Source organism: Coloeus monedula, assembly GCF_965178545.1.
Source record: "Coloeus monedula genome assembly, chromosome: 2".
NCBI classification, from domain to species: domain Eukaryota; kingdom Metazoa; phylum Chordata; class Aves; order Passeriformes; family Corvidae; genus Coloeus; species Coloeus monedula.
Window position 1 is genome coordinate 23,004,469 of NC_138782.1, and position 25,845 is coordinate 23,030,313.

General features: G+C 38.0%; 2 protein-coding genes across 2 annotated transcripts in view; one reads left to right on the forward strand and one right to left on the reverse strand.

Annotated features, from left to right (window-relative positions):
* Positions 1–22,456, reverse strand: part of SPATA17 (spermatogenesis associated 17) — a gene marked incomplete at its 3' end in the record, with an annotated part of 85,674 nt that extends 63,218 nt beyond the window's left edge. The window contains exons 1-5 of the mRNA XM_082276980.1: positions 22,374–22,456; positions 18,541–18,630; positions 16,284–16,365; positions 10,779–10,829; positions 5,212–5,315 (exon numbers count right to left, since the gene is read on the reverse strand). Coding sequence (XP_082133106.1) covers positions 5,212–5,315; positions 10,779–10,829; positions 16,284–16,365; positions 18,541–18,630; positions 22,374–22,441 — 395 coding nt within the window. The 5' untranslated portion in view covers positions 22,442–22,456. The remainder of the gene's footprint in view (positions 1–5,211; positions 5,316–10,778; positions 10,830–16,283; positions 16,366–18,540; positions 18,631–22,373) is intronic.
* Positions 22,457–22,803: 347 nt separating this feature from the next.
* Positions 22,804–25,845, forward strand: part of GPATCH2 (G-patch domain containing 2) — a 117,359-nt gene continuing 114,317 nt past the window's right edge. The window contains exon 1 of the mRNA XM_082277266.1: positions 22,804–22,926. Within this exon, the coding sequence (XP_082133392.1) occupies positions 22,871–22,926 (56 nt within the window). The 5' untranslated portion in view covers positions 22,804–22,870. The remainder of the gene's footprint in view (positions 22,927–25,845) is intronic.

Here is a 25,845-nt window from a genome sequence, read left to right on the forward strand (position 1 = left end):
CAATTGCTTCTGCAGTTAATGATGAGGAACATTTAAATTGAATTATAAGACAATATATACATTCTTCAAAACACTTTGACACTTGAGAGGATGGCCATCACCTGGACTTACCTTTATCAGAAAGGAACAGAAAGGTGGAGACTGAGTAAGTTCTCATATTACTATGACAAGAGATGATTTATTTCAAGCTCACTCCATGGAAAATAGCTATACCTCAAAAGTTTTAAGAAGCCAAGTACTTTTCATCTTAAATGGAAATACACTTCAGTAATGGTCTAGTAATCAAGAATAAGACAGATAATGTTTTTTCCTTACTGCATTCTCAGGCATATTTACAGAATAACTAAATATTGGATTACATCACCAGCAACATGTAAGTACTATATTTCACTCTTCATTAGGATTATAAAAAATCAAGCTGCACAAATGATTTCTGAATATACATATTGCCAAGGAAGTGATTTTTATCGCTTTGTATTATCTATTTCCTGACATGAATTGAAGACCTAGAAGTTTTAATGATGACTGTGAAACTAAATCTGCTGATAGAAAAGCTAGTCAAACTTGGATCAAAGCCACACTCTCCAGGGCCACTCACTACTAACACCAACAATGGAAAGAGGAATTTGGTGTTGATCCTCTAAGTATGTGAAATTCCTAATTTATAAAGTCGACAATGTTTATATAGACTATGATGCTTACTAAAGGTAGACTCAGGCCTTAGTTTGCCACCTTTAAGACAGTGTTCATTCAGTAGCCAAGAAAGCTGAACCACCTGCCTTGATTACATAAGAACCCCAATGCCAGTACTTTGCCACTGCTTTGCTAGTTTTCTGACACTGCTATCTTTGCCCAGTTCTGCGCCTAGGGAAAAATTTAAATGGTGCCATTCATCAGTAAATGGAACGCTACATCCCAAAATCTTATCTCTACTTGCACACCTGACATATAGCAAAGTTGCTTTACTATAGTTTAAAGGCCAGTGTGTAGATAACCTTAGGCAAAGAACTGCAAGTTAATCACACAGTTGGGCAACTGACATCATCCATAAATTCTTTGGATACAATGGCACCAGCATGCTAATTTATGTGAACTGATGTCCATTTGCTTATCATGGACTGGAAACTGTTTCACATAAAACAAAATTCAAATGCATCATATGGAGTTACAGCCTATGCTAATTGCTTTTGGCATATTTCCCCTTGTAACCATTTAGCCAGCTCTTAGAGATGGTAAATGCAGCTTTAAGAATGTTTCAAAATAATGTATTTTCCCTTAAAATTAAATACATTAACTGCACTGAGAAGTAATGAAATTTACTTTAATGCATATATTTATAAATGAAACCATCCAACTAATCCATATTCAGATAGAATACAGGATACATTGGTACTTAAATAAAAATGGATGCTATCGATGAAGATTTATTACTAAAATATAAATAACAAAATATAGTAAAATAAATATTTAAGAACATGTTTCTTACCTGCTTCATTAAGAACTTCCTAAATATTTTAGGAAAAAGAGAACTCAGGACTAATGAAACCATTTCATCCCTACACTGAACCTAAACTGTACAAATGTTAAGAAAAATCTGAATATGTCCTTATGTAGACAGAGTTTAGGGTTCAAATTTGTTCTTTTGCATCTCTCAAGGGATTCTTTCAAGCACTTCTCTCCCTAACTCGTAGGGACTCTACTGGGGACACCAGCAGCCATCAGACCAAGTAGTTCTGTAGTAGTGGGAAGTAATAGGAATGCTGGAGGAATTTAGCCAGTCTGGGAGCTAAAGCTGGGAGTGATCCTCAGTTTGAACAAAGACAGTGCCTTAAGTCTGTTAAGTCTAACAGTGCCATAACCAGTCTGTTAAGTGAGTGGAAACTCACACATAATATGACTATTATTATTTAATTATATTTTAGGTCAATTTCTGTTAAATCAATTTCTGTTAAACTTAATTACATCCCTCTATGGCTTTAAACTGGGGCAGCTTCTATTAAGTTTACTTTCTCCTGGGGTTTTCACAGTAAAGACAAATGATAAAGGTCTGGCTACTAAATGAGGGAAGCTATTAAATAAGGACGGCTTGTATTAAAGCTGAATGGTAAAGATGTGGCTACTGGTTGAGAAAAACACTTAGTACTACATGTGTCCTTTATTAAAAAAAAAAAAAAAAACTAGGGTAAAGGAGGAATAAGAAGGAAATGAACTTTGGTCAATAACTCCTATGAGATACTTTTATAAGAAACTTACCAGAATGTCCAAAGTTTCATGACAACTTCCCCTGAAACTTCTCTTAGAAATGAGTGAGGGTTGGTTTGATATACGCTCCTCCTTAATGAAAGAGGAGAAAATTAAGCACAAACCCTGGCTCTTGGTGTCCAAAAGATAGGAAGACTTGCAATGTGATTTTAGATAGGTGTTGACAAATAAAAATCCTCTCAATGTTAGTCTAGAATAGATAAGACAGGACTGTACAGTGTAGTTCAGTTTAGAATTACATAATAATTCTAGAAAGAACGCAATTTAAACAAATTTTTGAAATTAAAAATATATTTTGACTTTTTTGGGGGGGGTGAGGGGAAGTTTATATCACTCTGGAGTTCTTAAAATCAGCCTTACTGTTGCTCAATTATTATTTGTGGACAAACTGGTTTCTTTACTAGCACAGACACTGTGCTAATGCACACATTCTGATGAAAATAGCTGTAAGACAAATAAGAAAAGTGCATTATTTCACATCCCATGTTGTGCTGCTTTATGGTGTTCTAGAGATGTGAAACAACACTCAAAGGCAGTCTAACCTGAGTGCACAAGTATATCAGTGTCTCTGTCCATCGACAAGTAAGCTTCCATAATGCTGATGTTTTAATAAAACCCAGCCGCTTCATAAATGCATTCATTCTACTACATGCAATGCCTTGTGTTTTTTACAGTGCACAGCTGCAACAATTTTTATATGCAAAAATGTTTATGAACAGTGAGGTTATACTTGTCCAGAGCCAATGTGATGGCTGATGAAAATATGAGGAGAATCTTTCTTCCACCTGGCTAAATATTCCACATAAGAAACACAGTGGGCCACCTTGGGGCCAAAGTAGTTGGCAGCAACTTAGCCCAATGACAGGAAAAATCTGTTTGGCTGAGGGCCTACACCTAATCTTCACTAAACATCTGTTAGATTTCATAAGAAGAATGTTGAAGATGATATACATATTAGTTTTCAAATGTACCCCAGTAAAGGCATTACTGCAGTGATCCTTGATTGCACTTGGGAACTGATGCATTTTTAAAACTGAAAGAATAAAATCCATTTGTCCAAATTAGAGCAAAAATTAATTTTTAACTTTTTTTTAACCAAAAAGATGGATTTTTTTCACCTAAAAGACAAATATTCCATCAACTCTGGAAGACAGAACTCAAATTAGCAAACTATCAATATATGAGTTGCCAGTTAAGAGCTCACACAGACACAGCTTTGACACACTGTGATGTACCTGGAGTCCTACTACTCACCTGTTGAAGAACACAGAAGCATTTCTTGGTTAAAACACCTATGCAGCCCATAGGCTTTACAGTTTTTAATTACCTAAACTAAGTACTAGGGAATTTGATCAACATGTAAAAGCACTGACAACCAAATATTTTTTTAGTCCTGCAAAGTTAGGTATACCCAGCAGAGATGTATTGTGGGTGTGGGGATATAAAATACAAAGCTCCAACCAGTCCATGTTCATAGTGCAGCAGGAACCCCACTTGCTACCTTGTTCTGTTGGCACACAGCAAAAGTCAATCTAAGTAACAACTTATGAGCCATGGTCCAGGTTTAGGCAGGGAATGGAGAAGAGTGATAAAATGATTATGAACAGAGAAGCAGGTTATGTTTTTGCAGTTCATTCAGTTATATGGATTTTAAACCAGGAAGTTACGGCTTCTCTTATTTTTCAAGATTTAGTCTAGTCTTCCTAGGATTCTACCTTTTCAAGAAGAGAGCATATCTCAAAGATTTCAGATCAAGAAGATACCATTGAAGATATAACAGAATTTTTAAGTCTGTTTTTGCTGAGTTGTGACCTAACTTTCTGCATAGAATATACTTAAATGAATAATAATGAGGGATCAGAGGAAGATGACTATCAATATGATTCATTATAGGTAACAACGCAGTGCACAAGAAATAATGCTATGATGAAGAGGACGTAGCATCAGCTGTACTACAGAAGAATAATATCATTAATAACCAGCATACAAAGAAGTTAGATAATCCTATGTTTTTTCATACATAACTTGCATGCACTGCTTTATGTAACAGTCTCTGCCATGTGATTTAGACAAGATTTCCTGAAATATTGGTTTACTAGACTCCCTTATATTTCTCTGCTTGGGAAAGCAAAGATTTGTCCCAGATGTTCTGAACTGCAAACACTGCATGGATTTTGTCCAACAGCTTTCATTTACAATGAGAGAGTAATGAGCATCATCACCCAGCATTTTGGCTGTTTGTTTCCACTGTTATCTGAGTAACGGTCATGGATCAGGATATCGAATCCACCAGAGGAAAATAATTACCTCTATTTTAGAGAGGTTTCAGCTTAAGTACAGGGAAAGACAATGGATGGATAGGAGAAATAGAGTAAGAACATACAGCAACAACCGTTCTAGACAGAAATCTGACAGGCTATTGGTTCTCTTCTGTAACTATGAAAGGAATCTGCTTCACTGTATCCACCCATGCCAGTATCTTTCCTAATTAATATTCATAGTATGGCTCATGCATGAAACTTAAATCCAAATCTGCCCTTGCATTCATTGTCAATAATCCATATTCGAAATAAATTACGAAAAGAAATTTTTTGTTAGCTTGTGTATACTGGGAAAAAAAAATCTAGTTCAACAAACCCTATTTAGGGCATATAACCCATGAGTTCTCAGCATAGGTGAAGAGCCAAATCCATTTTTATTAAACTAGTACAAACCCAGAGCACACCTAATTAATTCAAAGAAATTATTCTGAATTCATAACAGTGTAAATGAGAATAGAATGGGACGCAACATGAATAGGCATAGAATAAAGACAATGATGACTGATATATATATTTGATAATGGAGGGGAACCTACACTCAAAGAAATAGTTTAATTAGTGCCACAAACTTTTTAGAAATAAAAGAAGAGGAAATGAATGCTTTACCACATAGAGCTTTTATCTTTACCTGACAAGCTCGTTATTCACAGAAACAGCCTTCAGGTATTTCTTCAGTGCATAAAAATTATGGTTATACTTCCGAACATAATAGCCTCGCCACGTTTTCTGGATCTGGAGGAAATAAATATTTGCTTAGTATATTTCAAATCAGAAGTTTGCATGCATATCAAATATATGTAGTATATCCCAAGTACCTCTTTCCTTAGAAGTGATACCTGGTGGAAGCACCAATAAGTTTCAATGAAGAAAATTAGGGCAGAATGTAACCCATTGTAGCACTGAGTCACCACCTCACCAACATCTCCTGCTACACTTTCACATTTGTGCTCTGCAAAGGTGTAAACTGAATAAAAGCCTTCCCAGTCAACGAATCAGTTTCTGGAAACTTCATTTACAAATTGCAGTTCTTCCATCTCCAATGCAAAATGATTCATGTCTATTTGTCCCACATTAGTTCAATCTTATCACAAAATACTATTCTCTTGCATAAAAGGGAAAGCCTAACCTGGAGAAGAAAAGCTCTTTATCTGTAGCTAGTTATAAAGTTGTATTACAAATAGAAATTAGGTAGCATCCTTCACCAAAAAGGATTAATATTTTGGTTCATTTTGAAAAGCATCAGTTGAAAAAAAAAAAAAAAAGATAGAAAGAAAAAAGTAAAAGAGGAGGAAAAAAAATACTTAATCTTCCCAACTTTTCCCAAGAACTGATTTCAACAAATGTGTTTAAAACTTCCCTGATACTTGAAAATTCTAATCATGATGTTTCTGAAATCATTACCTGTTTACCAGCTATCTGCTTTGTGGCATGGGAAAGTAAGCATTAAGAATGGACAATTAAGCATTGGAATGGGCTGCCAGGGAGGTGGTGGAGTCACATCCCCGAAGGTATTCGAGAAACAAATGAACATGGCACTTAGTGCCATGGTCTAGCTGACAAGGTGTTGATCAGTCAAAAGTTGGACTCAATGACTTTAGAGGCCTTTCACAACCTAAATGGCTCTGTAATTCTGTGATTCTGTAATTAGGTAAAAAGCTATCAGGACTGCCATTTGATGAGTTATGTTTATCCCTATGCCAGGACATGTACAGGTGGAAGATGTAACTTGCTCTATTCAGTCATGCTGAGGGCTGCTCTTGCTCCCAATTTTCTTTGCCATAAGAGGTCAGTGTACTCAAGATCTCTGCATCTGAAAAACAGAGTAACCATCTCTCCCTCTCTTCTCAGTGTCTAGTTCCTCCATCTTTGAATTCTTCCATCCTTGAACTTATTCATTTTCTGGCAAAATATTCTTTACTTCCTTCATTGCATTTTGTCTCCTTCTTTCCTCAATATTTTTCTAAGTTAAACTCCCAATTTCTATCTTCCAGTCTGCAGTAGCTTCATTTGCTCCAACATCCATCTCTTTGACCTTTATAGCTTTGAAATCTTAAAAGACATAACTTCTAGAAGGCAGAATCTACATTTAAAAAGCAAGAAGTTGGAGGTTTTGCTGTCCAGGAGCAACTCCAAATGAGAAGCTACTCCCCTTCACTAAATGCATAGAAAAGTGTTGCAAGGTACTAAGAGCTCTCCTTTGCCTATGGGCCCCTAGCTACCAGACTTTTCAAGAACTTAAACACTTCAGTGTATCTGTAAGTAACATTATTCTTTTTTTTTCCTTTACATCAACCTTTCTCTATCCAGAACCAAGGGACGACTTCTTAAGTGGAATGAAATCCATGTGTTTGTGCTATTGGGTTTTTTTTCTTAGCCTACCTCTTTCTAAATAAGCACTTTTTTTTAAAAAAGGGGGCAGGGGGGGAAAGAATGTCATGGGTTTTGTGCTTGATTCAGGAAGAAGGCAAAGAAAAAAAAGCTGCCCATTGCCCATATTATCAGTAACCTTTCCGCTCAGTAACTTCAGAATCTTTATCATCAAGTCTTGGGAGTGCTCTTCAGTAACAGGGAAAATTCTCTCTACTCCTACCAGTTCCAGTGCAGCCCAATTCTGTAGCACTGTGACAACTGACAAAAGTTATTGCAATTTTCCACCTCCAGACTTTTACTGGAGCCATCTAAAAGGAGACCAACTAAAGCAGGGCTGAATATTTCATACTTTGGTGCCATTTTGCATTCACAAACCCCCAAACACTACTCTTCAAAGTAAGAATCAACATTTGCCTTCAGTTGATGGCACCTTGGGGTACAGGTTATGATTGTCTTTTTATGTAAGATTTAACAAGAATCACAGAAAAGCTTCCAGTAATTCTTTGAGATATGTGTTAGTCATTAGGAATAAGAGGACATAATCTTCCATTGTTAATATATTCTTCTATATCCCCTTTGTGCATCAGCATGTATTTTCCTCCCTTCCCAAATAAGACTCAAACCTAATTTCAAAAATTGGTATTTTCTTTTTTTCATTTTTTTTTGAATGAGTGAAAGGGATTTGGACCTCTAGATGTCGTTATAATATGAACAAATAATAGTTCTGGGAACAACAAAGGTTCTAGACATGCTGCTTTGCACTAGGTGATAGTAAATTTCATATTCTTTGCAACACTACTTTCTCATACACAAGCTTATTGGGTTAAAAAGGAAGAGAGAAAGAGCAAAGAATGAGTATGCCTTCAGAGATCTGGGATTAAGCAAAATCCTTTGCATGTGAATAAGGATCTTAGCTTTGTTTTTCTGTTTGGCTTCAAAATTTCTCAACAAGAGCAAGTTGGCTCCCATATAGCCATGTGCTCATTAATGCAGGATTATGGTCCCTTTGAAACTCTTTCTGACAGTCTTCACCTCACAGTTATAAATGCAGAACAGGATATTTCTGGGTTAAAGGATCAAAACTCAAACTGAAAGACAAAAGGCTCAAACTGTATCAAGCTATAATTACCTCCAATGGGCTCAGTGTACCAATTAAATGCTGCACTCTACCTTTATTTACACCACTTTCTGTTCAGAATGAACCCACTGATTTCAACTGAATGAAACATAAGTAAGAAAAACTGCATTGTCTCTCAAATTATTTTATGCCTGATTTCTATTTCCCTAATACTGTATGTCAGAGACCCCAAAACTGAAGATTAATCTTTTTAGGAAAGACCATTTTACACAAAGCTTCTGATGATGCTCATATATTCGATGTGAAAGTTCTAAATGTTTGCTTTTATAAAGAAGTATAATGTTACAACTGCATTCCTATTTAATTCCAAGGTGAATGTTTAAAAAATTCTTGAAAAAAAAGAGACAAGTGTGTGTATGCCCTTCAAAGTAATTAGCAAGTTTCAACAGTGATTGGTACAAAACAATTATTGTCATTGATCAGCACTGAACAGATAATTTTAAACAAAGTCATTGTGTGCTCAGCAGATTACAGCTTGTTAACGGGCAAGTTCTAAATGACCTCTTAAGCTAGTCAAATCAATGATGCATATTCCTCATTAAGTAACATCAAAATGTAAGTGGTCTTATAAATAATGTTTATTTTAAGCACTAAAACAAATGGCAAAACCTTGATATATCAAAAGCCATCTGCTCGTGGAATTTTTTTTTTTTGCCATAGGATTACTTTTGTTGCTGAAAATTTGCAGCAACTTTAAATCTTTTAAGAGAGACAATCATTTTTTGCCTCGAAACTGAAACCGATTAAAACAAGATCTCTGATTTAATTTTAAAAGGTAAAACTGATAGCTCTTATTACAACCAAGCACAATCCAGAAAGACAAGATACGTAGACTGGCTTCAAAACTGAGCATGTGTATGCCCTCAATGATACTTCAAATGCCAAAATTGAAACTGCCTTTCTAAGGAGAGACTAGAAACTGAAATAAATATTTAATAATACTATGAGACAAAACTAAGTGGTTAAATAGAGAAACATACACAGTTATTGTTATATTTTTAGAACACTGAGCTATATTAACCATGAATCAAACTCACGATGTGTAAATAAAAGGCACTGTTGGCTTAGGAAGCCTAAAGTCTGAGCACACATCATCTATGCAGAAACTCAACAGCCCTGATTCACTATTATCCTGGACCTTGGTTAGTTCTTCAAGAAACACACGACAGAAAAAACCCCAAACCAGTCAGTGTTTCATATTGGTAGCATTTTAAGTCTGCTCTGCAGATATGGCTGCACAAGATTTAGATAGAGGAGAACCAGATTCTGACATTTGCAACTAAATAAAGGTCTGTTCTATTGTTTTCTACTGATTTAAATTTCCATTAAAGAAAAGGACATGACTTAAAAAATGGTACTTTGAAGATTTATATCACCTAATGATTCAACATTATATTTCCATTACAAATGAATGGGAACACATTCAATTTCTCTTAAAAATGAAAGACCAAATGCAAAACTCCATTTGACTAGAATACATAATTACCTCTGAAATTTGGTCTTCAAATGTCTTCTGAAAGTACAGAGGCAACTTTTAAGAGCTGGCTTACATCTTATGTTTTCTCACTGATCTCAGCTGCATGAGTAAACAGCACTTATCCACTGTGGAATACTTTCAAACTAGCTAAGTAAGAAATGAACTATAACAACAACAAAAAGGTACATTTGTGAGGTATTAAACTGCTGTTATACACCTTCAATTCTCTAGCATGCACCAAACGTAAGATCCTACTTTGCACCTTTGAGAGAACCAGAACTAAGCAAAACACTTGATGAGTACAGATCTCTTGACTGACTTATTCTGGACCCAGAGAGGCCACAAAATTAAAATCCATTCTGAGAATCTTCTTACCCTACAGGAGTTTCCCTGGGTTAATCTCCATTGTCATCATATTCCTACATTTGGTAGAATTCAAAAGGTAAGGTGCCTGGCCTAAAAAGATATAGGCCTCTAAAGTAAAGCAGTTTTATATCACAAAATGAAAGAAACAAGTAACATAAAAAGACTTAATCCCAAAAATTATTTTATGTTCTTCCCATATTTGTTTTACATATTTATTCAAGTGCAGTTTCAAAGTTCAGGAAAAAGAAAAGCTAGTTTCTAGTTAAATATGTTTTGCAGTTTCACCCACAACAAACTTCATTTGTAGATTCATTTAAGTTCAAGGTCTGTTTATATTCTTCTTCATCTAGCAAAATTCACTCATAATATCATCATCAATGAGATCAGTTCACTTCCACCTGTATGTTTAAGCAATGAAATTGTTCTGTGCTATCTAACTCCTGAGATCCAATACATCAACCGTCATGTACCAGCAAGAGAAAAAGCACAGCCACACAAACAAGCTTAAAAGCCCTGTAGTTTGTCAGAACTCTAAATATATGTCTATATTTGTAAGAACACTGGCAGATAGAATGTTTGGGGGTTTTATGAGTATCATATATGATCAGGTCCAATGAACATTTAAACGGTGTAAGACACATTCAGGTACCTTAAATTCAGCTACAGTTTTCAAATACCACCCTGACTACTCAGTGTAACTTTAATTTTTAACTATGTACTATTTCCTGCTGTTGCCATCAGCATATCAATCAAGTGTATATTATTCTGCTTTGCTCATTTTATTAAAAGCAAATTCGGAGCACAATTGACTTTTCATTTGTTTAACAAGTGAAGAAATATTTACCCTGACAGCCATTTGATTGTAGAAATTCAGCTTCTTAATAAAATATGCTCTCTGTGAATCAAGAAAAAAAATGATGGCATATATTTCAGTTACACAAAGACAGTGCTGCTATTTTTACATATAAAAGATAAGAATCTTTATACATAATACATAATAAGAGTTCTAGGCTTAGAGAGAATAAAATCAAACTTTGTATTGAAGAGATAGGCTTCCTAATACATAATGCAGCCTTAACCAGAAAAATCTATGGTAGTCAAACTAGGAGCTAATGGAGATATATGATCATAAAATGCTCTCCGCTGAGTTTGATAATCAATGGTGCTCTACTGAGAGTAGAATAACAAAGCAGAAATATTCACAAGTGCTGGTGACATGTAGTATTGTATGATTTATTCACTGGGGTTCTTTTAGCCAAAACTCACAGAAACATAAAAGGAATTCATATTTCAAGACGTCTGGTTTAATGAAAAATTCAGAGAAATGCTGTCTTCAGTCGAAATCGTTCAAGGATATGGATGCAGTGATGGAGCAAAACTGTGCCTTCCAACCATCTGTACTAAATGTTATGTACTTAGCTGCCTCCCGAGTAATCGTTGGGAATTTTGTTTCATTTAATATTCATTTTAACATCATAAAATCATAAATACAATGATACCATGTTACAGTGAATCCCCTGATATAGAAAACATTTCCTGAAGTCCTGGTTTCCTTCCAATAAAGTAGAATTCCTCTCATAGTGAACGAATCCCCTATTATACTAAGCAATCACTTGGCAGCATAGGTTATTTTAATGGATACATCACTTTAAACTAAGCTTTCACATCTGTTCCGCCCTCTAATTACAAATGCAAAATGAACATAATTCACAATTGTATCATAAAAAGTAAAATATAAGTACTTTGAATGCAAGAGTATGTCCTTTATTTAGCACAACATGCAGCTTTTATGTGTTTCTCATGTTTTAGACACAAATCAAAGGCAAAAGTGCTTTCCCCTGATATAGTGATTTTCTCCCCCATGGCAAACAGGAATTCACTATAAAAGGGTTTCACTGTAATTAGTGTTATTTGAATTGCCTAGTCTGATCCAAAGCAAATTGTCTGTGGAGAGCAGCAGGACTGGATTATTTATCAACAGTCTGGGCAATTAAGAAACAGTTGGCTGCAATATGTTATTTACAAATGAACACAATGATGCTACTTCATTTTAAATTCTCTTTCTTCATTACATTAAGCAAGGCATAATTCCTGCAGTTTAATTAAGGTGCATTTTAAATGCTCACTTTAATATCATACCAATCTACTAATAATGGAAACAGTACAAAAGATATTTCTTATGTGAAAGAAAATTGCAGAGTTTTGAAAGTTCAAGGAAGTTCCACGTGTATGTGTGGATGTGTATACATCTACATACATATATACATATATGTGTATATATATATATATATATGATTCTCTCCCCTTTAGTCTCCATAAATATTTACTGAGTTATACTAATTGTAGATGGCTAATAATGGATTGACATAATGGTTGCCTGACTCAAGCATATTCCTAAACTGTTTGATTTAATTGATAAAATTTTGTTCTGCAACTCATCTTTTCTTTCTTTGGAAGAGAACATAAGAGTTACCACACTACCAAATAGATAAAATACATTTTAATGGAAGTTCCTAAGTTTAAAAATGTTCATCAGATTTCTGTCCACCAATGATTAAATTAAACAATCTTACACCTTTCCGTTTATTCTTCTCATATTTGAAGGCTGTGAGCACTTAGGCCTCAATACATCCCATTTCACTGAAGAACCTAAATTGGAGACCTAACATCATTAATGCTCTTTATATCATCAATACTGAAAGACAATGTGGGAACACGTTCCCTCTGAGCTTGGCCAAGTATTGAAGAATTTTGTCTGCTATTTACAGAAATAGTCAATGGCAACTAATGTCTGACCTTGCACACCCCAACAAGGTGTGAGGAATCCAGGCCTTACCCTACCACCACATAAGAGAGTCACCCACAGTAAGAAGGAAGTTACACATTCCTGCTTTTACACAACTCTTGCTCTAAATCACAAGTCTCCCAAATGCAGAATTGCTCATGCAACTGTCTTACAACTTTATTCTTGCACCAAAAGCCAAAGGCTGTGTCACCATCTAGGTTCTTTAGCAAATGGATTTGGCCTCTGTTTTCTAATCCTGATTAGAAAGTTCTGCTATTACAAATGATGGAGAATGTGTTCATTCCTATTCACAAAAGCAGAGTCATAATTTAGTGCTTCAACCCAAGTCTGTGTTTATGTGCTCTCCTAATAAACAAAAAATTCTTTCCTGAACTGCGGCCTGCTTGTCCAGAGGACTCTTTTCTTATGCTTAAGTGGAATTTCCTGCAATTCAGTCTGTGCCCATTGGATTGCCTCTCATTTTTTCACTGAGTTCCAATTCAAAGGTGATACTGCCAGGTTGACTCTCTGGAAAGAATTACTTTTCCATCCCAACCATGTGCCACCTCTACTTCTGAGATAGGAGGTCTTTGTCTTTGTCATAAAGTCTGATGTTTATATATAGTCCTTCTTACCAGCTTACCTTAAGTGTAGGTTTTCCAAACATATTTGAAGCCTTTTATATTTAAGCTGCTGTATTACTTTCTCCTTTTGTACTTAAAAGCATGCTTGGGGATCATCAACAAATGTGCTCTGATAGATGTCTTCTTTTGCTTTCAAGAGTTAATACAAAATGACAAATTCAAAGAGAACCAGAATCTGAATGAGTTTGAGACTGGGATCAAGGTTGACAGAAGGAAGCAACACATGGTCTAAACTGGGAATGGGGTGGTGGTGTATTTTGGGGTTTTTTGTAGAGCAAATAGGCATTTGCCTAATTCCTATCGGACTGAAACTATTTAAAACTCGTTGTTGAGTTGAAGCTAAATCATTTAGGGTGGTGTCAAACTATATAACATAAAATACTTTTCTCAACTGCATCTCATTCCAAAGTAAACTGAAAATATGGCCATCATGCATGCCAACTTCACATAGCAATGAAATGTTACAATTCCCCTTGCTTTAACAAGTGATTCCTTGGCTTTGAGAAAACAGTAACAAAGAAACAATGATGTACAGTTTGTTTCATGTTCTGGTGTTTGCCTGGCTCTAAAATTCACATTTTCCTGCAGGTCATGCAGACTTTCAGAATCCAACACAACCAATGCAACCAAGTTATTAAGAAAACTGTAGGAGAGCAGTTCTTAATTTTAGTTTGAGATTAATTAGGAAACAAAGCCTTATATCAAACCACCTATATTTAGAATAGAAAGGCACATAACTTTAATCATATAAATGCCATCAATAGGTGTTGGGGTTTTTTACGTAATGTATCTTAGCAATCCAAGGAAGAGGCACTAGAGGAGAAGCAAATGAAATACTAGTGGTGATGCACATATGGACAGCCAATCTGATGAGCCTCAGCCTTTGTTATTTTCCGCATCAGTACCATTCACATTTCACAATTTTGAATATAATCATTAAAATGATTTATTATCAAGCAATCATGGGTATTTTGTGCATATGCTTTGCCTTGTTTGCTGGCAGCAGATACCAATCTAATTATTATCAGCAGACAAATTTTAAAGTGACCAGTGTATTTAAGGAACTATCATGGCAAATGTATCACTGTATTTCATTGTCAGGAGTCATTACAACATTTATTAGCAAGAGTTCATTGTAAACATTATCTGATCCTTTAACTTGAAAGTTATGTTACGCTGCTGAGATTTTGCTTTTTATATATTCCAAATTCAGCCAATAATTTAGTAAAGATAGTAAAACAAAAAATATAAGGTATTAACACAAACTTTATATTTAAGTCCACCCCAAAATACACAGCAGTCCAAAGGGAGTAGAATATGCCTTTTTATCTGATACTTGTGTAGTTTTCAGGTTGGCTTCCAATCAAACTGTCCTATTTAGTCTTCTCCAATCAAAGAGATAGCAAGAACAAAATGAGGTGCTTGAGGGAAAAAGATAATTTCCTGTGCTGATTGCTGTAAAATTTGTAAGCTTTCTGATGAGATTCTCTTCCTCTAGAGCCCTGGCTAGCACTGGATAAGTACTGGAATCCAGAACCTGGATGAATGCATGACCTGATTTAGAATGCGTGTATTAAGTTGCAGAATTTTTTGTCCTACATTGTTCCACAGACTTCAGATTTGGCAAGAGTTTTTCAGTTATGTCTGTTTGAAGAACTAAATATGCACAAGGCTTTATTGATTAAAGACTTTTTTATCTTACTTTTCAGAAATATATCCGAGAAGGGAAACCTGAGGGGAGTTTATGATGTTAGCTCTCTCAGCTCTGTGATCACAGGAAATCTGCTTGATCATGTTGATTTCCTCCTTCCCTTGTCCCAGTGACTGCACAGATCCTTTCTTTTCATTAACAAATTTCAAGATACATTATCATGTCTCTCTTCTACAGAAGCTTTCCTAGATTAAATAAACCTTCCTTAAACTCAGGAACAATATTCAGCTCCTACTTTTTCAAAACAGAACCAAATGCAACCATGCAGCTATCTGTTTTACATTCAAGAATTCGTTTTAGAAGATGATTAAAAACCAGAGACTGAAAGGATGGCTCATAATTTAGCGCTTAAGTAAGTTCAAAGAGAGGAAATCCTTACATAGATTACTGACAGACCTGGGGAACAAATAAATTATCTTTCAGGTACATGAGTCCTGCTACTTGAAAACATAGTTTAGTAGGGAGTATGAACTTTGGTCTGGAATATATGGTTTATTATAGTTTGTTTTTTTTAACTTCTTGAATTGTCTGGTTTGACTTAACCACAGCAATTTAACAAAATTAATCAAGAATAAATAACTAACAAGTTTAACAGTATTGTAAAACATTAACATAAATTGATAAATTAGCGACGTAAACCACATATTAAAAATCTGATTTTTTTATGTTAAATTATTTTCTTCTTAGTCCCCTAAATGTGTTAACAGAGGTTATCACACACTTTTGCTCTCTTCAGGTCCATCACGGGAATTAGATTGACTGTGATCTGTTTTGTGCCTTAAGGCAAAACCTCAAATACTTCAAGGTTCATTAAGTAAGAAATTTAAACCACTAAAACATAAAACAGCAATGTGTAGACACATTGGCTTATTTTATTTTCAAAATTAAAAGTTCTGCCAGAAAAAAAAAAAAAAAAAAGCATCTTGTAAAGCTTCAATTCTGCAATTAGCATCATGTGGGCAGACTTCTGCATGAGCAGATCTCACTGCTGGTTTGGGGACCAATACTCCAGAGCTGCAAACACTGACTTAACTTGACTGTTATGAGTTGGCTTACTGAAATTAATGGTGCTTTTCATTACAGTAAAGTGAAGTGTGTGACTGTGTGTATAAAGGATCAAGTTTCGGCTTTTTAATTTCATGATGAGTGAATGAATTTTTCATACGTATTCTACAAATAACAAACAAAATTTAAAAAGTATTTTTCTACCTCCACTATTTCTCTGAAGTGTTTTCTTCTTAGATAACCTCTCCACCACTTCTGTATCACAGTCGCCATTTTGCTCAGACGTCTAAAATGAAATATATTAACAAAATAATGATTTTTTCAGACTTCAGACAAATTAACTTTTCATAATAATAAAAATAACAATCGGTGTATTATCCATCATACAGATGACCACTACAAATATACTGCATATATATATATATATACACACATGTACACATATACATATGCACGCTAATAGACCATTATATACATATATTTATTCATACACACATACTTTATTTTTTGGAAAACATGGGTTACTGCAAACTTACCTGCATACTTTTAGAAAAGTTTAATGAAAAAGCCTTACAAATTTAATTTGCATAATAGGTTGTTTTATTTTCATGTTTTTAACCAACAAATCTGACCAGTTCAGATTTTTTTATGTTGCATGCAACATTTTCACAGCTGTACCATTTTTAACTATTTGACACAACCCACTGATATTTGAATCTTTAGATACTATATTTGCTTTTAGACATCCTTTTGGTTTTATAAAATTACATCTAGCTTAATTGTAAATATTTACTTTGTTCTTATTTCATATATGTGTATATATATACATATATATATATGTTGCTACTGAAAATTTCATAATTGATGTCTCACACCATTTTTGCAGCAAATAATACAATTATTACTTTGGGACTGACTAGACAAAGCTGTATAAGAGATCATTTATACCACCAAACTATGAACATCAAACTTATAAGCCTTGCACTCCACTCAGTGAAGGAAGTCTTTGGGTAGCTTAGAACATTGAGAACATTGAGCCTGTGCTCCTATGTAAGCCAGAGAGAATCACAGAATTACAGAATTACAGAATCATCAAGGTTGGAAGAAACCTTCAAGATGATCTAGCAGAACAATAATCAACCCTAAATCATATTCCTAAGTGTCACATTTAGACCTCTTGAACTCTTCTGGAGATGGTGACACTACCATCTCCCTGGGCAAATCATTCCAATGCCTAATCACTCTTTCATTGAAATTGTTTTTTCTAATATCTCATCTGAACCTCCTCTGGTGCAACTTAAGTACATTTCCCTTAAGTGCCCATAATGACTGCAGCCTATCTTTCTATGAGCGAAATATTGGCCATTAGGTAGATAATTTCATTTAAGATAATAATTCCTTAGGTTTGATACAGTAGGTCTGGATGATGTACAATTACTTGCAAGAGGCAACAGGTCAAACTAGAAGATATAACAATCCCTCTCCCTCAATGGCCCTAAGTTTTATGAAGATACAAAAGTTTGAGCATGTGAGTTTGGCCAGTTGGGCTTATGATCATAAAAACTGGAAGAGGGCTTTTTGAGAGAATGGTTCAACCACAGTTTCCAAGAAATTCACATCCATGCTATAAAATCATAGAATCACTAAGGTTGGAAAAACCTCCAAGTTCGAGTCCAGTGCTGATACAGCATCTCCCAGAACAAAGATGGTGAAGGGCCTTGAGGGGAAGCTGTATGAGGTCACTTGGTCTGTTCAGCCTGAAGGATACTGAGGAGAGACTTCATTGCAGTCTACAACTTCCTCACGAGCGGAAGCAGAGAGGCAGGCACTGATCTCTTCTCTCTGGTGACCAGTGACAGGACCAGTGGGAGTGGCCTGAAGCTGTGTTGGGAAGATTTACATTGGATATTAGAAAAAGTTTTTCACCCAGAGGGTGGTTGGGCACTGGAACGGGCTCCCCAGGACTGTGGTCATAGCCCAAGCCTGACAGAGTTCAAGAAGTGTTTGGACAATGCTCTCAGGCACATGATGCGACTCTTGGGGACGGTCCTGTTCAGGGCCAGGAGCTGGACTTTGGAGATCCTTGTGGGCCCTTCCAACTGAGGGTATTTTATGATTCTATATGAAAAGTCTCTGAAACAGCATATCCAAGGGACACACAGTTGTTTCTTTTTTCTTCCAGTCATAACAAAATTTCTTAAACAATACTGTGTATCTATTCTGAAGATAATTTCCATGCTTTCTGGCTTCATGCCTTTTTAATTGTAGACAGTTCTGAAAGTCAAAAATTATTTCTTACAGTGCCACAGCATGTATTTCATTCTGTCGAAAAACTGGATAGCAGTTATTGCCTTTTTTTTTTCAAGATGCTCCCATTTTATTAAAATCAAGTAATACCATGAGAAACTTTGAAGAAAAATTCAATGCTGAAACATGGATTAAGCCAGGCTTAATATACTACCTCAGATAGGCTCGGACTACACACGCTCGAAACCAGCGCTGGATCTTGACAGCAGCTTTGTACTTCATTACTTTGTTTTCATCTATAGCTCTGAAAATATAAAAGTAGTAATACTTCTCAGCATGGTAATGTAGAACCAAAGCAAAAATATTATTCTAAATATGTTTTATTGTTGCAGCTTGGGATCCTGTTCACCAGGTTTTTCATTTTTAATTCTGCATAATTCAGTGGTAGTGCAGAAAAATATAATTTACCTTAGTTGCATGGTATGAAGGTAAGAACGAATATTGCAGCTCGTAGAGGATGTAAGTTTTGGGAGTGGGTATTTCTTATTCCCACACAATACCTAGATACATGTCAGCATGTCACATGGACTTCTTCCATTGTAGGTGAAATATGTGGATAGTGCTTTAACGATAATTAGGCCTGAGTTACAACAAAAATCATGTAACTGTATAAAACTGTGTAGCTACAGTGTTTGTGACAAAGCTAAAAGTCATGTTAGGAAAATCATGAATCTAACAGAGATTAAAGAAATTATTAGTCTGGAGGAGACTTTTCAGAGACTTCAGGAAGAAATCATTACTATTACGCATTTTAATGCTGAGGGGTAGAACTCAGCTGTGAGATCACCTCTAGCATTTATTCATTTTTTGTTTGTTTCAAAATGTCACTTATAGTCAAATCTTTGAACTTAAAATTAAATTTTAATTTTCATGGATTTTTATTCTTTCCCATTTTTATTAAGAACATACTCACCAAATTCTTTAATTTATTACACCTGACAAAAAATAACAACTAGGTTACTATTAGTTAGTTTTCTTTATTAGCTGATATTAGTTAGCTCTCCTAACAAAGTTTCATGTCAACATTAATTGCTTCAGTAAATACCAACAAGCTTATTTTTTATCTGATAAATTAGGATTATCCTCATTATATTTCTGAAAATTAAATGAATTGCAGATTTACTACAAGAGATCAAGAAACATTAGCGCCACTCATTTTATATCATCTGGTGCAGCATGTGCTCTCAAATCACATTAAATAGACACAAATTTCACTGTCATCTGATGAGCATCAGTCATTCTCAGTACCTAGAAGCTCTGGGAAACAGGCTTTTCTACCTAAAACCACAAAATGAATAGTTTTCAAAACTGGCTAGAGTTTTCCTGCTCCTTTCCTGTGCAGGTTCCCAGTCTTCACAGGAAGCAGACACCTTCCAATGCTTTTACTTTGACGAAAATTATTTTGATCAAAAGGGTAGGAGCGATATGGCCCTGGACAGGCAGCCACAATTACAGCCTGGAAATGAAGGGGATGTGGTACTGGCTGTGTCAGAGGTGGCAGCTCCAAACCCAGTCCTACCCACTCGGCAATGACAAGAGTCTTCTGGAAGAGCAGAAGCCTTCTCCTCTCTTATACCCCCTGTTAGGATTTTTATAGTTGGCATACACTCTTGCCTGGCCAGGATGGGATAGAAGTCCTTGTAAAGTTTATTGAAGCAGACCAACAACAGACTGGTTTTTCTCACAGGACAGTTCTGCAAACACTTCCAGCTGCCCTTGCCAGCAGAAGCGTTTTGAGGTGCAAATTTCTCAAGCAGATATCTGCCCTTTTTATCAGATTGCACAGTTGTCATACTGCTTGAATCAAGCTCTTGAGAGTCACAGATACTTCTCAAAGGCTGTACTGAAAGTTAAAAAGGCCTACTCAGGCACCTGACATACAGATGCTACAGTAAATAAAAGTAGGTTCTTGAACAAGTAGAATGATAAAATTGTGTAACACTTAAGAGAATGAACTAATGGATCTTGTATATTCTAATCCTTATGCTGAGGGTATTTCTCAAAATGTAGGCTTATGGTATTTTTGCATTGTGGCATCATTGGGCAAGTTCTTCCCTAGAAAGGTGCCTTCCCTAAAAAGCCAGTTTAGGATACCTCATACCTCTCACATGAACAAGAGTTCTGCATCAAGCACAACAGGAATGTTATTAAGATCAGAAAAACATTACATACAAAAATATTACATACAAAAACAGCAACATTGTTGCTGAGCTGGACTCTTTGAATCCTTTCATTTGCATTCTCAGCTGCAAATCTGAATTTTCTGAAACTGACAGATCATAGCCCATTCTTAAAAGGGAAACAATTCGGTTTTTGAGAGCTCTGCCAAAAAAACAAATCCCCATACATCAAGCATGCTGCCCTCCAATGGATTTCCAAGTCTGGCTCGGACTGCTCTTTCTAACCTGAAATATGTGAAATCCAAGCGTAGTCTCCTGCCACTGATGTTTGTTTAGTGAACTGCTGTGTGTACAGCCACAAGAGTATGAGTGAAAGTTCAGGGAAAGAACTGAAAAACACAACACTTTACATGCAGGCAGGACTTGATCTCTGTAACTTTTAGCAATGTTCAGGAGCTTTGTTATTCATGCTAATGATGTTGTAATTAGATTCAAAAATAAATGATTCATTAATTAGTGAAGAAAAAAATTACAACTATGCTAAACATGTTTGGGGTTTTTTTCTGTTTGAGCTTTTGCATTACACATATAGCAACAATGCAGCTGAACGAAAGGATTTATAGGACAAACCTCTGCAACACTTGAGTCTTAAAACATTTCATCTCCTAAAATCTGGTCTGGGAAAAGTTGGCCACCACCATTTTAGGAGTCAGAAAACTCGGAAGCACTAGCTGTCCCAGTTGGTGAGGACAAGGGTCACAGATCTGATGGGATCTCTTTCAATTAACTTTAAAACAAAAACAAACAAAAAAACCAAATAACAAACAAACAAAAAAACCCTTTGTCCTTGCAAGAGGACAAACGTCCAGGCACAGTCACGGATCTAAGCCACGAGCGCAGGGACTCAGGGCTGGCGCGCCGGAACCCGCACTCGCCATAAGAGATCGCCAGGGAATAACAGCGCCGCTAGGGCGGGACAGAGGTGGGAGGCTCCTGAGGCGGCACCAGGGGAAGGAGGGCGGCTCCCGAGGCGGGAGGGGGCGGAACCTGCGAGGCTCGGCGCGTTTCAGGAATTTCCAGAGGCGCCTTTTTCCTCAGAGTCAGCAGGGCGGCGGGGGAAGAGCGGGACATTCAGTATTTTCAGTGTATAAACGGGCCCCTTAAAGACGCTGCGCTGTGGCCACCGGGTCTCCTCAGGTCGCTCTGGCAATGTTTGGGAACAAGGCGATGGGTTGGTGCTCTCGGGAGGGATTTTAAAGCGAAACAGTTTCACAGAATCACGTAATCATAGAACGGGTCAGGCTGGAAGGGACAACACGGTGGGTCATCTGGCCCAACCTCCCTGCTCAAGCAGGGTCACCCAGAGCACAGGGCACAGGACTGTGTCCAGACGGTTCTTAAATATCTCCAGTGAGGGACACTGCACGGTCTCTCTGGGCAACCTGTTCTAGTGCTCTTCTTACTCATATTCAGATGCAACTTGCAGTGCATCCAGTTTCTACCCATTGCCACTTGTCCTATTGCTTGAAACCACCGAGAAGAGCCTGGTTCATCCTCGTCATACCCTCCCTTCAGATACTTAGAGACACTGATGAGGTTCTCTTTCACTCGTCTCTTTTCGAGGCTGAACAGGCCCAGCTCCCTCAGCCTTTCCTCGTAAGAGGGATGCTCTAGTTCCTTAATCATCTTCATAGTCTTCCACTGGTCTTTCTCCAGGAGCTCCATGTCTCTCTTATACTGAGGAGCCCAGAACTGGACACAGTTTTCAGGGGAGCTGCCGCCATCTCGTTGCCGGGGAGAGCGGGGATCCCCCCCAGCCCAGCGTAAGGCAGTATATCCCACCCCACCACCGACACAGCCCAAGTACCTCTTCATAAGGAAATACTCCTCCCGGAGACCCGCCAGCCGCTCTTGAAGCCGGGCCAGGACGGCCATGCTCCCTCCCTCCTCCCGCCCTCACGACGCTGACGCCATGGCAACGGGGCCGTCCCACTGCGCTGGGGCGCGGGGGTGTCGCTGCTACCGGCGGCCCCGGAGCCAGGCACGGAGAGCGCTCCGGGGGCAGCGGGAGCTCCGCGGAGCTGTACCGAACCCGAGGCGGGGGTGCTGCAGGGGATGCGGCGTCCCTGGGCAGCGGCCGGGAGAGGGAGGGGAAGAGGCGAGGTGGTCGCGTCCGGCTTCCTCCGGTGCCGCGGCTGCTTCCGGGCTCTCATCATGGGGGACTGAGGAGCAGAGCCGGCCGCCCGCGCCCTCCCCGCCCGGCCCGAGCCCTCCCGCCCCCGGCCCCTGCCCTCCTCCCCTCGCCCAGTCTCTGCGAAGCGGCGCCAGCCTCCTCGGGGAGCGGCCGGGGGAGGCGCCGGGTTCATGTTCCGGGTCGCTGAACCTACCCCGACCCGAGCTCAGGCGGCGAGGAAGAGCTGGTAAGCCCGGGGGGACACACGTGTCCGCCGCCCCTGGCCGAGCGCGGGGCCGCTGTCCGCGGGAGGGGATCCGAGCATCGTCTCCGCGCCGCGTGGGGGGCGAGTGGTGGCCCCGCTCCGGCCTGGCCTCGCCGCTGCTGCCCCTTAGGCTGGGGGGAAGATGATGGTGCCCGCCCCAGGCCCCCGGGGAACGAGGGGCTGGAGGTCTGAGAAGTGCCACTTTCGTGTCTCAGCGGCTGGACGCGTCTATAAGCGTCTATAAGCGAGCAGTGGGCTGGAGGAAGAAACTTTCACGCCTTGTGGAAAAAAGGACAGCAGACAAAAGAGAAATCAAAACTTTTGTCCCAAGCTTAGTTAGGTTTTCCTGTGTGTTTGGGTTTTTCTAGTAGTGGTAGGCTCTCTAAGGCCTAAAGCCCTTGCAGTGTGCGCAGGTGAGCATCCAGTGCGGTGTGTTTCCTGCACTAAAGCTTTTCTATTGCGAACCAAGAATCAACAAGTGCTGCTGTAGCCATCGAGCAGGGAGAGTGTGGGTAGTTCTGCAAAAAAGTTCACAGATTTACTGTTTCTTGTAATTCCATATGTGAGCATAGTGACCCCAAAGGCTATATTGTCTTTATTGTGGCACTGTAAGGAGGGAAAGCTGAGTAACAGAATAGAAAAGGTCATTTTTGTTCATAGGCCTTGGAGATATAAAGATTGGTAGTGGAAAGACTTGATGGAAACAAGATGTTCCAAGCAACCAGCTGGGAAGCCTTTCATTTTCTTCCTGAAATGTTTGGTATCTTGTGATATGTTTGGTATCAACTGGTGTGTGTAGCTTCTCACTCGTTTCACTTATTAATGGAAGCAGGGAGGATTGTGATGGAGTTTTGTTTGTGGGGCTTTTTGTCAAATGTTGATAAACATCTTTTAGAAGCTATGTTACACATACAGATACCTGCTGGTAGATTTCCCAGATCCGAAATATATTTCCTTTCATCTTTTTCTTTGTTTCTTTTCTGGGGATGGGGAGGAAAAGGAACAAAAATATTTAGCACTTCATTTTCTTACAGAGAAAACTCCATTTCTCCTCCACTTTTTCTGATACCACCTTTTTTTTTTCTCTGTGGGTATTTTTTCTCTACATTTTTCTAAATGAGAAAACTTTCAAAGAGAGATTTTATTTGCCCAGCTGATAATTATTTGCTAGAACAAGTTTTCTAGTGTTGCTAGGCATCCAAATTTGCCTGGTGTAAATATAACTTAACTTCTGTTGGTGTAATTCAGAATGTTTCAGAGAATGAGGTATACTCCAGTGGCACAAGTATTTTTATTTGAGTACTCATGCTGTATACAGTGGAAACATTGTCTAAGACATTCAAAACATGTATCTGTATTCTGTGAAAGTCTTCACTATTTATTTGACCTGTCATTTGTCTTTAAATTTCACTATTTTGTGTCCACATAAAGTAATTTAGTTCCAGGGGCTTTTAGAGTAGGCTTCAGCAGCATGAGGTGTAGGCATACTATTCTGTAATTGTCACCAGACAGTAATGATTTTGCTTATGCAAGTACATTGCTCAGAGGAATTCAATACAGAGGAAAATATCGAAATGTTTTCCATTACCAATCTGACCACTCCTCAGAGCTGCTCTCTAATTCTTCTACATAAGTTATTTCAGAAGCTGTCTGCTAAAGGACGCCCACTGGAGTGGGATACAGGAAAATATTTTTTACAGTGTCTAATACTTGATGCAGAAAATTAAGAACTTGTGCTTTCTAAAAACATTAAGATCCTAAAGAGGTGAATAAGTTCAGAGTAAAATTTTTCACTTTGGGTGGTAAAGCACCTCCAAAGCAGAATGTTTTTCATTTAAATTGTGAATTCATGTGGCAATATAAGAATAGTTTGCAGTATGGATACTTGCTGGACACTCTTGATTCTTTTGATAATGACTGTGGTGCTTTAGCGTATTACCACGATTTGACAGCTCATGTGATTCTGCACCTTGACAATTAATTAACAAAGTCATACTTCTGAAAAGAGCAAGCATATCAGTAAATGGCAGCAATGGGATTGTAAGAATTGCTCCCTCTCATGATAAATTGCTCCAAATCTCATTTCTGGCTGACCAATTCATTTGTGTTAGAGCCTTGTTAAACATAGTTCATGTCAGCATCTTTCTGACTGTATGCCATTGCTCTGTAATGAACACTTTTTCACTGTTAAATATGAGTAGACTGATAGTATTTATTGTTGTGCCTTCTTAGATAAGCAGGAGTTTTAGAAAAGTCAGATGTACTTATTGCAAGTTAGCCTGGCCCTAATTTTTAGAGGGGTCAGCAGTATAATAGGTGTGATAAAATTACATCATTCCTGAAATACTTTTTATTGTATAGGACAGAATTACTGAAACGGTCAGGCTGAAAGGAACCACAGTGGGTCTTCTGGTCCAACCTCCCTGCTCAAGCTGGGTCATCCCCAAGCACATGGCACAGTATTGCATCCAGATGATTCTTGAATATCCCCAGTGAAGGACACTCCACAACCTCTCTGGACAACCTGTTCCAGTGCTTGGTCACCTGCACAGTCAGGAAGTTCTTCGTCATGTCAGGAAAATCCACAAATGCCAGGGGTTTGTGTTCAAAAAGAAGACAGAGGAGTCCTGCACCTTTATTCGAATAAAGGGAGAGAGCCCACTGGGGCACACGCCCACAGGGTTTTCTCTCTCTCGGTTTTGGAGGGCGCAGCCTCCTTTTATCCTAAGCTCCCGGCCGCATGTTGCCCTCTTCCCTTCCCCATTGGCTGAGGTACAGGGAAGGTACAGCCTTCCTGAACCGGCTACCAGGTATTCCTCCCTTTTACCCCAAAGTTCAGTAGTTCAGGCTTGTGCAGATCCTTGTCTGTTTTAGGAGTCAAGCTGAGTGGGCTCTGCAACA